Genomic DNA, 15,946 nt, shown 5'->3' on the forward strand with positions numbered 1-15,946 from the left:
ATCGCTCAATTAGGCAAGTAAACAAGATTCAGTCGCGTACACTATTGGCAAACGGCACACACAAACAGGTGCGCGGGGTTCGTAACACACATAGTTAACATCGATTTTTAAGCTTTCTAGCTTAGTCAAACGAGAGAAGCACAGTAATTGGTTATGTGGGTCCTCTAGATCACGACCGCTGGGTAATCAACAATAACTCTCCAAATGGAACCTAAACCGCATGGAAACAACGCCACAAAACAGCATTGCAGAAAGTCTTCCCCGTACAGCTTTCAGTGACTGCTCCATTCATCATCATTTTTGTCGCCAACTGGTGCAGTGAATTGTCTTCAACCCAGACGGTTTTTCAAAAAATTAAACGATGCTACTTTTGCGTCTTGATACTTCAATCTTCAGGTGCACCAGTTAGTTAGAGCGGACATGGCAGCTAATTTGAGGATGTCCGTACGGAACCGAACCTTGGTTGTTCACCCTATCCAGCCGATCACTGGGGTGACTAGACAGCGACCGAACCGCATGTGGTCGCGATATCAGTGAGAGAACAAGTGCATTTGAGTGCAGGATTGCTTAGTAGTGGACACGGACTAAGCGGTTACAAGCCATTGGCCACGAAAGTAAATTTCTAATCTGCATGGCGCTTTTGAGACGTCAACATTCTCAAGCTTCCTCTTGAAATTTCCCAGCAGTCCTTTAAATCTCAATGATAGTCATGGCGCTTTTGAGACGTCAACATTCTCAAGCTTCCTCTTGAAATTTCCCAGCAGTCCTTTAAATCTTCAATGATAGTGAACAAAAACCGCAAAGCGGTTCCATAATTTCCATACTAGCCTTTAGCTTCTGTCAGATGGGGGACGGTGCTTTAACACCTGACCAGACGCTACTCGCATGTTCCATCAGTAATATACACCTTTGAACCAGTGAGTCAACCTTGGTAAAATACCTAGACCATTTCGTCTAGCATAATCAGTATATTCTAGTGTGCGTGCGTTCGTGGGAACACAATTGGTTCATTAAAACAATACTCAAGTCGCCTGGTCTTGTCCTGTGAACAGCTAGCGTCTATTTGGGCGAATTCGGACAGTGTTACCTTTCTGGTGGACACGATCTTGCTCACTCAGGCTTTGACGTAATCTACATGAGTAGAACAGAAAGACTGCACACAGGCGAGTTTTACGGGTGCACTCAAAGCTGTTATAGGCCTCGGTACAATGAACGCAATTTCTATTTAGGTGTAACTTTTCTCGTAGGAAGACTCATTGGTTGAAAATGCCATTCGTCCTCTGGTATGTTCTTCACCCCTTTGGAACTGGTTGCCCACGCTGTGGATGAAACACCACAGATTATCACTCACGTGATTCTGTTGAAGTCATTTCGCAATTCAATTGGTTGTTGTCGTGTAAAACGGTGGTAGAAAGATGCCAGACGTATCAAAAAACAGACACACTTACCGCATCGTTACTCTTTTGGTCAAATTTCTCATTTGCAAACAGATAGCCAAGTATCCAGCCAAAAGCCTCTTGCGTTTCCGCCACACACGTCAACCAACGTTCTGGATAGTTGTTTAGACCTACATGGGCGGACATTACGAACAGTAAGTATACAACAAGTTCTATCAAAAAGGAACAACCGAGGACGATAACTAGCATTTCTTCAAGTAAAAATTGCCAGCGTTGGGAGATGTCTTCAGTCATCCGCTCCAACAAATTTGAAAAAACCACTTGATTTACCCGGAGACTGTAGAGAATTGTAGCAAAAATCCACCGTACAAATTGTAATAATGTTCCGTAGTTCCGAGAAACTTGGAGTACTTCCTTTAACGGCTAGGCTACAACAGCGTTTCTGGTTTGCCATAGACTAAGTACCCTGTTTTTTTTTCGGAATGGTCTCTCACATGATTGATCCACCACCTTTGTTTCCATCAGTGGTCCATCTTCGATTGGGAATGGGATGGGAAATTTTCTACCAGTTATACTGTAGATAAACGTTTGGTATTCATTTAGGGGATCCGACTTATTGATTAGGTTGGTAGCAGCAAAATGCTGAAAAACGAGTGTAAACGGTAAATGAATATATTTCTAACACAACTACGATCGATTCATTGAAACCACAAGGCAAGGGAATTTTAGACGTCCACATTCCTGGTAACTGAGGAGAACGTTGTTCTGGTCACTGGGGTGGGGTGGCATCTCTTCGGGAGAATTGCCTTGGTTATCTTGAACAGTGAACGGTAATGCTGTCTGAGCACAGAAACTGATTTCAGTTTTGAGTGATATCAAGCGCACTGATTGTACTATAAATACTTGCATAACCAGATTTAATTAGTCCACCTTAATGTCTTCCGACAAGGTCACACTCAACAGATCACAGTTCACTGTGTTGAGTGAAAAAAGCATGGACAAGATCTAATTCACCAAGATCTATGTTCTCACGAAAATGTCTGCACCGTGAAACGAAAATGTAATCTGGAACATATGCAGTTCACACACAAATTGGCTTGAATGATAGACTGAAATAAATACCGTAGATATTTTGGTTCACAACTCACCTGTCTCTGCTTCCATATACTCTTTCTGTAAACGGTCGACCTCAGTGGGCATAAGATGTCTGGTGGTCCATATGAATTGCCAGACGGCCAAATTGTGCAAAATTCTGCAAGATCGAATGAAGGTAGTTGAATGGCAGTCAAAGTACACTTGTTTGTAGAACGACCGGAAGATATAAGACATCATTTGTGTAAAACACTTTCGCGGGGAGAGTGAAAATTGAAAACGGTGCCAAGAAGTTTCTGTTTTTTTTTTAATAGAGCAGAAATCGGACGACTGCCAGAATAAGTCAAGCCTCCAGAAACATCAACGATGGTCATCCTGTTTCCTTTGAAACTTTGGAAACATTCAAGCGAGTGCAGCAAGGCAAAAATCTCATAGGCTTTACAACCAGGCTTACAGAGTCTGATGTGTCTGTCGGATTCTCCGAGAGATGCATCGAAATAAGTTAATACGTGGACAAAATGGTCGAAACAGTTGCCGTACCCGACACGATTGCATCTCATCAAAGCAGTGCACACACAGTCGGCCCCATACACTGCGCACATAAGCCGTAAGAATGAAAGACGTTATATTGCCGATGAAATTCACTGAAGGGACAGGAGCAACGTCGTTACTGGACAAGATATATGATGCAGCTCTTAAGTGTACTTCAAAATTTAGTAAAAAAGCATTAGGCAAATGACCAGGCCCAGAAAATCGAAGAACATCCAACAAACTGCCAGAAACCCTTGAAGGATAGAGGTTTAATCTCCAAGATCTTATCTCAACGAATGAGACAACATTCCAACGGGTCTACGGCCCGCCCAGCTTTCGCGAGAAATCTTGTTTTTGGATATGTGTGCTTCCAGATATCGTGCGTTCGCCCAATGGTTAGTTGAGATTGTGGAAATTGTGCTGCAACGCCAATGTCAATGCAGTCTTTGTGACACTTCTAATTTTGTGGAGCTGACAAAAGACGTTGATTTTAACTCAAAATTTGTGCACTACTCAGAGGTAATCTGACTTTTTATCAACGCCCGGCACGTGGAACCCATAAATTTAATCTGATTCTGTTGCTTTGCTAGACCCGAAGCTCGCGATCCTCACAGTGACCTTGGAGAAACGGCTTTTACGACGCGGTTTTAACGCAAATTTCCATTTTATTTCTGTACCTTGCTGACGAGTTGATGGCGTTGATATGGTCTCTCCTACTGGTCCTTGTCGAGTAACAGTGAGTTAACTTGAACTTGATCAACTGAATGGGAAGATGAAGAGCGCCCAGTTTTATTGGTGGTAAGTATATTGACAGTTTTGTGCCTGTATGAAACAAATCCAAGTGGGGCGAATCTGCTTTAGGGATACACTTTGAACTGAAGCACATTGCTAACGTACGTTAGAGCTGACGGTTATTCAGAAAGACTATGTTTCAATGTAGTATCCAATCGTCTCTCAAAGCCATTGCAAAGAAGCCAGGAAATTGAGTCCGTCCTATTAGAACAATCTGTTAACAGTCGGTTGCAGCACAGTTCACTCCGCTTGTCGTCAAACGGCTAGTTGTGCAACGGATGGCCGGAAGATCGCGGTTCGTGAGATGTGCATAATGTCAGTTGGCTTTTCAACATAGCTTGGTTTTACACTAACAGGACAAAACCTCTAGTGAAAACACCAAAGCTTGTCCAGCTTGGTTCACAATAAAACAGATGCATCTGGATATGAAAAAGCGTGGGTTTTCCTTGCCTCACTCAACACATAACATTAGTTAGACAGCCCGACGAGTGAGTCGATAGGCGGAAGGCTAATGTCAGCTGTTTCATTCTTGTTGAGAATCATCACCAGTATGTCCCTCACAAAATTTCAGAACAGTTTCAAACTGAACTCCTGACCTTTTGGCTAATAGTTTGGACGCGTGAATGAACCTTCTATCCGAGAAGCCACCTGTCGAGCGACCAGTCAACACTGGAACAGATGATCTGAGTTTCATGGTTGAAGGACAAATGGTGCGATATCCGGTCTAAGTGGAAGTTAATCACACTACTGATCAGCAGCTCGTGACTGGCTTAGTGTTGAAGCCACTAGCCGGGAGGTCGCGGGTTCTTTCATTCTTTGCGTTTTGAAGATGCGCCCAGCAGCTCGTGACTGGCTTAGTGTTGAAGCCACTAGCCGGGAGGTCGCGGGTTCGTTTCATCCTTGCGTTTTGTAAGATGCGCCCTGCTGATGTTTCCCAGAAGGATGAAACAGCTGTACAGTGTCCCTCAGTTGTTCAGCTTAGTTTGACTTCATTTATAGGACTAAATTTCGCAAGACATGATGCAGTAAATAACAATAAAAAACAGATGACAATTCTTTCCAAGGTCAAAATTTAGTGAAACCTGAAAGCTCTAACAAACATGGTAGTCTTACGCGATTCAATATGTCTCAATATTCACCAGCTCAGAAACGGGAGCTCACCTTATACCCGTATCGTTCTTCATATAATCCATGTAAACCTGACACCGAGCTTTGAAGTATTTGGTTTCCGTCAAAGCAATTGCTTGATTGTCCGAAATGGTGTAGTTCAAGGGTTCGAAAAGCCGACTGAGTAATAGCTTCCATTCGAACTAAAGGGAACGTTAGAATAGAAAATAAAGACTGTAGCGCGACTTGTGTGGCATAAGTGCTATAAAATGTGGCAATTCTTTTGTCAGCAGAAGATAAACGTCAAGTGATGTTAAAGTTTCTTTTACTGCCTTCAGATTGGAGAACAGATACAAGAATGCATTAACACTAACGTCATGTGATCACTACCGCGGAAACTATATGGACTGCTTCGATAACTTTCGTATGTATGGAGCTGAGTGGTGAGTAAGGCTTCACTGATAGGCAGCACATGAAATTAACCGTCTGGATATATCTGGTAAAGTATTTATAGGCGACTGAAGAAGCTGAGTCACGGGCTGACCCCTGACCTTTTGGATCCAGCTGCGTCAGTGCTGTGAGGAAGTTTTCAGCCATGCATTTGAGTAGACATCGCTCTGTTTCCACAACTGCAAGACTACTGATGGAACACAAGAACAGCAGATGAATCGGATTGAGTATGCCCCTCTCTTGGGAAACGTCACCTCAGTCTGAATCCGGTGTACTAGTGCTCCGCTGTAAGTTATACATNCCGCTGTAGAGTTATACATTCCGGATCCCCTCTTCCGATGTTATTAGTCAACTGGTCCATTCTGCGTCGCAGAAAACGGTAGACAATCTTCTTACCAGCTTTGATGGCTTTCAGGACCACCAGTACTGTGGAGTTCGATGAAACAGCTCGGAGAGCTTTTTGATGATTGAGTCTCAGTCACGAATTCACTCTGTCCTTTAATGTGTACAAAATACAACAGATCCGTCTTGCTCGAAAGGGCAGAGTTTTGACTAGACTGATTCATCTGACTTCCGTGTTTTTGGTCACATAGTCTTTCCTGTTTGTTCAGCATTGCTGTTAATGCATTCTTGTATGTGTCCTAGGCGTTTCATGTTTCACAGCTGAAAGGAATAATAGAAATTTTAACATCCAGTAAAAGATATCCTCGAACGTGTTTCGGTAGATTAATATTTTATGATCTTACGAAGAATTGCTGATACTTTCCCAGTTTTTCAGCACATCAGGTGTCAGGAATACCAATTCGTAGTTGATCGGTTGTGGCCTAGACTGCATGTGACTCCCGCAACATCAGGAGGCCTGACTCCACTAGCATTTTTAGGAAACGATCATAACTTCGAAATTATTGAACATGTAGTGGTGAAGTAACTGTTTCTGAGAGCAGTTACTGAGCACGATCGATTTAACCTAAAAAACCGACATACCGTGTAAAAATCTCAGGATTTTCAACAGGTGAGGCGAAATTCTATCACGAAATTGCTAAGTAAGCTGTTAAGGTATCCAGGATAGCGTTTGAACAATGGTTTGATCGATCACACCTTGCACAGTCAAGCAGTAGACACGCTTTGCAAATGTGAACTATATAAGTTGAAATAAAAAATTAAAAGATAAAAGTTTCGACAGCAACTGGCAGTTGGCTGTTGGAACGTCTCTTTCACCCTTATAAGTAGTATTCAAAAAGTATCACATAATAGTTTAGATGTCAGCATGTAATTGTACCAGCGATGAGGTCATCGTGGGGTCATTCGCAACGCAGGGAAGAACGTTTTTCGAACTCACGCTTCTTGTTGGTCCTCAGATCACTAGCTACTTCATAGGTATGCTCTTGTCTGTCTGACCGAGTGGGTTCGCGTTCAGATTGGCTGATTCACACGGTAGGTTACAGTTAATCAGTGGTTGCGCCCGCTGTAATGCATGTTAGACGTTTCAAAGCACCGAAGTTTTATGGAGATCGAACCAACTAGACCTTTCAAACAATCTGCATTCTCCATCTCTGGGCCATCCATGGAGCGAAGCTGACCAACGATACTCAACAAACCTATCACCAACTTTCAGCTAACCTCACGTCCATTTGCATAGAATCTTTTTGTATTTCATCACTGTTTCTAAAATTCGCTGTTGAATGACTGGACACGACAGCCGTTGTTTCGCGAGAGGGGGTGAAAGTATTTCTGAATCATCAAACTGGGGATGTTTGTCGGGGGCGCCTGAGTCTGAATAGAAACGACTCAAACGGTTGCATAAATGGCTTGGACGCTTGTCATTTACATGACTGGTGATGAGAGCTTCTTCCTATTCCTTATTATTACCAGATTTGTTGTTTTCGTGGTCCCACTGTACATGGAATATTGTACCTCTAAGCCTTGTTCTTCGAAGTTCTTGTACGAGAGTTCGGGAATTTCAGTAACTGCCGCCCACAGTTGTCAGCCACCTGAGGTAATGATCGGAGCTCCGCGCTCCTACAGTAAACCTGATTGCAGCTGCTACGGCTAGGAGTGACTAAATTCCGTGGACGCGTGATCCAGTATCATCATCACGTGATAGTACGGTACCGGCGAACTGTTTCGTTGATTTTTTCTTCCACTTGAAGCCGAGACAATTTCTGACCCACTTTGCTATTTGCTGCAATAACAAACGATACAGTACACAGTTGGTCTACATCGGAAAAGCCTTCAAACTCGGACTTCTTCGTAGTCCCCTTCTATAAGTGTCTCGTCTGCTACATTCTATTCAGCAATGACAACTCTATGGATCACCCCACCGTACGGGAATACGTGAAAGAGTCTACATCGTCTATGAATGCTAACATTTAGTTCGTAGACAGCTTTCAGTAACTAATTTTCGGATCTCTACGATCCCCTCATTCAGTAAGCGCACACACTAATACGAGTTTAGGCAGTGCGCTGGTCCGTTACTTCTAGCCTGTATGCACATCCTGCATTCGATGTGTCTAGCACATCTGTTTTGGAAGAATTAGCCACTTTGGCACGAGAAACGTCAGTCTTTTCCGTTTTGATTTTTTCCCACACGGTGATGCAATGAACAGCTCGCTGCCTCGAGAGTTTACTACCCAACGTTTAAACCAGAGGCACGGTTAGAAAATAATTATCAGTCAAATTTTAACTACTGAAATGCGCTTACCACCGGGCATATATCAGTCAAATTCTTCAGCGTTGTGAGAAGGAAATACTTCTCAGGATCTCGTTCACTCCGATCTTCCATGTTCTGTATTAAATGTGAATAAGAGTTCGGTTAGTTGAGGTTGGGTGGGGAAATATCGTCACCAACATTGCAATCCACAGCCTTAAGCTGGTACTTCGCTGCCGTACAACCGTAATTTACTTGAGATGCTCGTTGTGAAAAGAAAGTAGGTGGAAAAAGGACAAGGAAGGGATGAGATGTTTACAACTCATTTAGAAAATCTGGATAGAACCTGATAACAAGAACGTCATTAATATCGGTTAGCATCAATGTCTTTCAGCGTCTCCAGCCACACTTAGAGAGGAGCATGCAGAACTCAGCTCAGAATCCCGGTCACGCTGACAGTATTTGGATCTTTAGTATTTACTTACATACACCGCTACCTTAGGTTGAAATTATCTACCTCTCTAATTGAGAAAAAAGTATTCTTTTCGGCAGACGATTTGGCGTGTGCGTATTTCGGTACTGGATGTATTCTGCCTTTTTTGGATAGCTAAACGCTCATTCTATAATTACCTCGTCGCGGCTCAATGGCACCAGCCCCTTCGAAGACCTGGATACATCTCAGTTCCACTGTTCGCAGATGCCACGTCTCATGAAAGTACTTCAAAACAGCCTATTCTGCAGCCTGATACATCCCAGTTTCGACATTCAGAAATATGCCGCTTTGTGGCCACCGGTATCTAACTCAAGATACCTCATCGTGCATCGATATTAATTGTCACAATACAGCTGGAGTGAACGTTCCATAAACTCTAATGCCTCTTCTTGGATTGTTAGTGGCTTGTTGAATGAAAAATGTCCAAAGGCATTGCTCTCCACTTTTCGGGTGTAGAGCACATAGCAAAATGTGGAATGACCCCCGTCATTTCATTCGAAAACAAGAGTGCTTCCTATTAATTGGAAAAAAGAGTGTGTTAGGCAGGAATCCACGCAGATCCCACTATACCGCACGTCTTTAGGCGCTGCTACGGCCGATAAGCCTGGCCCGCCCGAGGTTGGTCACCCAACAGCCAATCATGACCCAGTATTGGCCAAATGCCGGTTGCCAATGGCGCATCCAGAACGCGTCGGAAATTCCAGAAAGTTATAACCGCTTACGCTATATATACGAAGCGCTGTACAACTGTTCCTGATTTCGTTTTGGGCGTTAATAGACCTTGTGCACCTTTGGTGGTTGTTTGGACGTGAACGCTAGCTTGGGGGGCTCAGACCGAGAACTAAGCTGAGGAAAATACCGTTACTACAGAGTGTTTCTTTTTCCGTTTCGAAGACGAGAACTACGTCATCCGTATATTCCAGATTGACAAAGTTTACATCAGCAACTGTTTGAACAGTCGGCTTTTGAAGACCTCCCAGCGTTTATTCCAGTAATTCGTTAATCTCGAAATTGGATAGGAATGGAAAGGGATAACTCATGCTGGAAACCACGTCTGTTTAAGTGCTACTTAAGAGCCACTAGTACATCTCCACACGCCCACAGATATGAGAATGCAAAGGAATTATTATAGTGACAAACTTCCAGGGTATTCCTTGCTGCGAATTCGTGTTGAAAAGAACTGATCGGTCTGCAGAGTCAGGTGCGCCTTGCAAGTCCATGTTGATCGCTTACACGTACGATGTTGTTCTAGCATACGATGGAGTTTAACGTTGTAGTCAGCGCAATCCCAACCAGACTGAAATCCCACTTACTGCCTCCGAGGCACCGCTTAACGGGTCACCATAAGGTGACGCCAAGCGCTTCGTCAAAACCAGAGTCAGGCTGATGTTCACGTAACTGCGATGTCCATAAAGGGGCCTCCTTTTTGAGATTTCTTTGAAGTGTCTGTTATTTCCAAATAAAGGCTAAGAGATCAGAGAAGCGCTGATTGAAGACTTCACTCACTCATCCTCAATCACTCACTCAACCGGATCATCAACTCAGTGGAGGCTTATCAAATAAAGATGTAGGTAAGTTCAGGCTCATCATTCAGGGTTTAACTGCAGTTAGAGAATCCTACGAAATAGCAGCAGAAATTAGTTGTCTAAAGTATTCAGTACAGCGATCCTGGCATCCTTCTTTGTCGAAGATGATCGCACCCCGATGGTGCTGCTCTTCGGTGACCAATCATGGGGGATACTACAAACTGCCTCTTCCTTTTCCTTGGTCTTCTTTGCCCACCAGACTTCGGGCTCGGTCGGTGTGCATGCTAATTTCTACTTGGAATCTGATAAATTGCCGGACTGATGAGAACAGTTCTTCGAAATTCAAGCAATTCGTATCTGGGTGAAACTGGCTATACTGTGCTGCAGGCGAAGCTTCAGATGTCATGCAAAGATGTGGCGACCTTGTTCCAGCGCCAGTTGACTTCCACTGGTGCAGTAGTTTGAGCAGAGTTCGGGGGACGGTTCTGACAAGTATGTTTGGAATCAGGATCTACCGAGTGAACTATTCGCCGCAGTCGCGATCCCGAAAAAGTGAAGCGAGATGAGCCTCCAGGCGAATGGATGACCAGTATCCACAGAAGTATTCCAAAGGGAGCAACTGATCCAAACCGTAGTTAACTGATGGTGGTCCACGGTTGGCACGCTATTAGAATCCACCGTGCATCCAAATGAGTTTGGGTGTCGGAAGTTAATACTGCGCGGTCAGTACAAAACTGAACCAGTTGTTCGGCTTTGCCCTGAAGTATCGAGTCAGATCCATGTTGCTCACATGATTGAGTCTCAGCTGCCTTAGGTATGACTATCTTTGCATTGAAAACCTGACGACCCCAACAGTACCTGAATGTTTGGCCCTTCTTAGATGGGTGATCAAAGTTTCTTAAAAATATCTTTGTTGGTATCAGAGCTATAGTCTGTTGGGAATTAATCATCAACACAATCGACGAATTATCGTTCACTCCAAGGTCATCCGATTCCATTAAGGGCATATTGTCAAACTAACTGAACAGGAATGATTAACAACGGGTATCCAGTGGATCAAGGATCACTCTGCTTGGTGAGAAACGATCCTGCCTCCTGAGCAGCTTCCTCATGATCGTCAGATTTACACAGCCAGGAGCAAAAGGAGGGTGGTGGGACATTTGGCCTAACAACTGAGCTTGGATATTGCATTCTTGTCTCTGACACACTGCATACATTAACTTCGGGAGAGTTACGTTTGTGAGCAAAAGCAGACTGTTGTCCTACTTGCTTAACAGTCCAAACGATAAAGGCCACCGGATGAAACGGAAGCCTAGCCCCGAAGACGGGCCTGAAAGTATCCGAGGCTCTTGGTGCCGAAAAACCTTCATGCATCGCAGCTTAGGGCGATATAAGGGGAAGGGGCTCGTCATGGGCCTACAAGGAGAGCAGTATAAATGCGATCGGCGAGGGAAGACGAAAACGTACGTGGAAGAGGAACAAGAGGCGTCACTAGCAGCATGTTTCCATTTATATTTCCTGCACTATGTAGCTAGTAAGGCAACCAAGTCGATGGAACCACGTGAAGGCCGATGTGAAATGGGTTCACTTTGTTTACTGGAATCATATTTGTACGGCGGATAAGGATACCGTGCAGACCTAAACAGGTGTGCGATTAGAGTCCGATACCCAAACTGAAGTCCTTGGATGAAAACCCCGACTTCAAGGCAATGGTGTTAAGCGGGGTTCGGAAAGTACAGATCTCCGCATGTTTCGATTCCCAACCTGGACGTCCAGAAAACGGTGCTGGTCGGACCCCTAACCACAGATCAAACTGGTATGAGAGACTGCGCGTGTCGAGCACGCACTCCCCAGCATGATACTGGGGGTCACTGAGACGGACAATTCACTATAACACTGTGGGGTTCACTCAGTCACGGGAAAGTTGAAAGTGCAAGATCTTCTGATAGGATGATTCATTTCGCACAACAACTATGTGAAACCGAGCAAGTAGCATACCTTCTGCCTAAAGATTCCACGGATTAACATCAGATATTGAGTTATTCTAATGACTATTTAGTAGCCTAAAGGAGCTGCTAGGGAAAATACGTAAGTGATCCAAGTGTGCTGGTGCATCAGCATTCCATTGAAAGCAACATATTATCCAGAATGTGCAATTTTACAAAGCTCGGCTTTCTGGTTAATATAGAATTTTCAATTGGAATTAATGTAGAATTCACAGCAGCCGAGTTTCGTTGGATCCATGGCTTACTATGAAAAATGCTTCGATGATTTTCATGTGGTTTTTTGATCACCATAAACTTACATTCCACATTGAAGTAATGCTTACAGATATCTGCTCTTAACATCACACACTGGGCCACTTGTGGACAGCAAAAGTGTGGCCCTCTGTTGTCACTCTTCTGGCCACATCAACAATTCATCAGACGCCGGTGATTGGATGGATTCTTGCTTTTGCAATCCACCACATTTTCTTCCAGATTAGTATCGTCGAACGTAATCACATTGGGGGACCGTTCCCACACATCGACTACCCCCCCCTAGAAAGACCCCCCCCCCCCCCATAGAAAGAGTCAAAACAATGTATCTTTGTTCATTGGGTTTTTAGTGATGGCCTTTCGTGCACTAGAAGGCCCTTTCAAAATCTTGTCCTTCCAAACTCGTACAACATATGGTGGTACTGATAGTTTGAATTTCAAAGATCCGACAACTGCTTCCTTAGATTCGTCTTGGACGATGATAGTGCTTTATTCCGGCGATCTAACAGGTTGCCTGTACTCCAGTTTAGGCCTGATACCGGAAGCACAGAGAATTTGGAGCAACCCATGGCTTAAGCTTGAATATCACGGCAACATACCTCTTCAAATATGGACTCAAAGTCATGTGTTGTATTGCTGACCAACAAAAACGTCTCACCCAGTAGTAGACTCGAATAGGTCATCACTACTCATCTGGAAGTTTACATCGAGAATCTGAGACTGGACACTTGGTAAATCGAAAATATTCCCAAGGCATGCCTCCTGGTATAAGCTGAATTTGATCTGTAACTGGTAATTAGATGTACGCATGCACCAATGCAGGCGAAGAAACCTTATAAAGCACAGATGAATCATTTCATCACGATTGCCACGCAGTTCAAAAGAGAGCCATGGCCAGAATAGTTCTTTAGATGCGTTCAACCATCCGTTTCGGTCTTCTGTACTACGTGGTCCTCGTTCTCAACTGACTGGTCACGTTCTCTTCCGACTGCTAGCTGTTAGCGATGAAGATGCCAAGATGAAATTTCAAGTTGAAAGGCCTCAACGTTAACCATAACGCAAAGACTTCAACATTTTGATTGTGTTGCTTTATGCCTTAGGGAACAATCCTCATTCTGTCCACAAGATTTGCTGCAAAGAGAGAGAGTTGCCGATGTTGTGTCATATTTCCCCCTTGAGCTGTGCCACTCCGGAAAATGACTTCCAACTTGAGTCCACCGAAATCCATTCTTTAATTTGAACTTGCCGTCAGCTGAAAATTAATGCAACGAGTGGATCTACACTTTGCCTCAGTGGTTTGTGTGAAACTTTGTGACTTTTACATTGGGAAAGGATGGAGCATCCCAGTGAGAAGTGATGCATTACAGAGTAAAATCATCATCAGTTGTCTGAAATTCTTCGCGGGAGACCAAACGTTCAACGGATTCGAACTACTGTTTTTTTCACATTTGGAGATTGGGATAAAAAGTATGTTAGTAGTATATTGGTGGCGCGGCAGGAGTACAGTGGTGGTCTGGTGTGTTACCCCTTTCAAATCTACACAGAAACAAACTCAAACAGTAAAGACTTTCTTCAGTAAATTCTTACCTGTGCAAGCTTCTTCTCAAAATCATAGATGGCATTCAACTCATCCAGTTTATCCGACGGAACTCCCAGCAGTTTGGAGTAATTGCGCATAAACGATTTGTAGGCCGTCACTGGCTAATTTTGATTAAAAAAAATGGAAAATTCGGGATACGAATTAAAGCGCGTACAGTGAATCAGAGGTAAGCTGTTTTTTTTTCGGAGGAACGTTTTCTACAGTTGGGTGTAAAGTAGGAGTATCTCATCGGAGAGGCTAGAAGACCGTTTCTCCTCCCGCACTAGAAGATGTACTAGATATCACACAGAATTTGGCCCTCTCTAGAGGACTATAGTTTCTGTAAAAAATCGACTCTGGTGATTCTAATCAATAGGTCATTTTTGCATGCATATTCAGGTTTTGTGTCTTCGACTTCTATATTAAATAACACTACGTCGTTTTGGTTTCCCATTACGTTGTTCTTTTTTTGGGGCGACATCACAATGAAAAACTGTTAGCTTAAGATTGTCCAACCTTGAGGACCATGCAATAGCCATTCACCAAAATCACTGAATAAATGGATGAATGAATGAATGGAGCAGGGAGATGTTTTTTCTCATTTCATTCGTCATGCATTTGCGCTTGCTGTGATAATGCGTTCACCCGATAAACCGAGTAGGTATGAGATGCAATAAGACATGTGTTTTCTATTTCACCACTGATCCACTGAGCATGGTACCTAGTGTGTCTGGTGCGTTAAAAAAACGCGTTCATTGCATATTGAAACTGATAAGTAAAGGAAACCTGGTGTTTGGTAACGTTTTTGAATTCCTGTTGGTCCGTTAGCCCAACTGTCTTAAAGGTTCAAGACACCCTAGTGACTCAAACATGAAAAAACATGAAGACTGCTCTCAAGAAGATAGTGCCTTTCCATGTGACGGGAACCTTTTGCCTAGTGTCTCGGCGTTATTGATTCCAACTGACAAATTTTCAAGTGGATGGGTTTAGTTTACTGACTCCTTGGTTTAGTGTAGTATTCTAAAACAAAATTTTGAGGGCTGACCACGGATGAACACTATTCACGTTTCAAACCAATCTATTCTGCCTAAGGCTCCAAATCAGCGAGCTAAAGTGTGCGATACGCAACGGCATCTCCAAAGCCGTTTGACCGGCGACCGTACTCGCAGTCACGCTGGTCACTTCAGGCTAGATGGCCGTGAATGGACCTAGAGCGTTCCCTCAGCTGATCGGTTCACTCGAGCAAACACCATGGAGTTCAGCTGTTAAGTTACCTTTTATGGCTCCGCGAATACAGGCCATAACAGTTTGAATACTTGCCTGTGCCACGATGCAGAAGGTCAGCTCTGCGAACTTGTCGTCACACGGGCTAACAGACTGAGGATAAGTGCAGGACGAATCAATGAAGCTCGGACCCATACTCGTGTGTCTTCGGCAAAGTGAAGGTCGTCAGGACTGAGGGGCATTTGCAACACAAGATGGCAACCCATAAGCTATTCCTCTGTGACCATACCAGAAACGCATCTATTGCTGTCGCATCCCTGAAGGAGAATGTGGAGCAACTGATGCGTGGAATGACGTACATCTGGTTGATAGCCACCAATGAGTCCTATTCTACGATTTTCCATCAAGCCCTGTAAGATGGAGTGAATGGTATGTCCACTGACAGAATAATTTTCCAGCAAGAAAGACTACATTTCATTTAGTTAGATGTCTTACCTTGTGATAGGCAGAACACTGAAAAAACTGGCCTAAAACTAGGCCGCATCTTTACGTTGAGTGTTTAGGCGATAAAGTGTTTTTGGAAGCTTTCAATTATTGAAGCTACCACTTATGTTTTCAGGGGATATTAAACGATAAGTGGATGTTCAACAAACACACACAACTGCTGGACTACTCAAAAGATCAGTAAGTTTCTTTGTTATAACCTCTTGTTGTGTCTTGGTGCATTGAAGGATTTCAAAGCTCGGTAATTATTCTTTGTCCACCCTGAATACGGGGATGAGTTATTTGTTCACTCTAGACCTTAGACTGCAAAGAATTTTGCCAAAGGGTGCGGATGCTTTTGGATAAA

General features: G+C 43.7%; 1 protein-coding gene across 1 annotated transcript in view; it reads right to left on the minus strand.

The window, feature by feature from the left end:
• Positions 1-15,946, minus strand: part of T265_04879 (hypothetical protein) — a gene marked incomplete at both ends in the record, with an annotated part of 74,656 nt that overhangs the window by 28,160 nt on the left and 30,550 nt on the right. The window contains 5 exons of the mRNA XM_009169733.1: positions 1,449-1,567; positions 2,546-2,649; positions 4,974-5,122; positions 8,071-8,154; positions 13,881-13,994. Of these exons, the coding sequence (XP_009167997.1) occupies positions 1,449-1,567; positions 2,546-2,649; positions 4,974-5,122; positions 8,071-8,154; positions 13,881-13,994 (570 nt within the window). The remainder of the gene's footprint in view (positions 1-1,448; positions 1,568-2,545; positions 2,650-4,973; positions 5,123-8,070; positions 8,155-13,880; positions 13,995-15,946) is intronic.

This window comes from Opisthorchis viverrini (genome assembly GCF_000715545.1).
Source record: "Opisthorchis viverrini unplaced genomic scaffold opera_v5_84, whole genome shotgun sequence".
NCBI lineage: Eukaryota > Metazoa > Platyhelminthes > Trematoda > Opisthorchiida > Opisthorchiidae > Opisthorchis > Opisthorchis viverrini.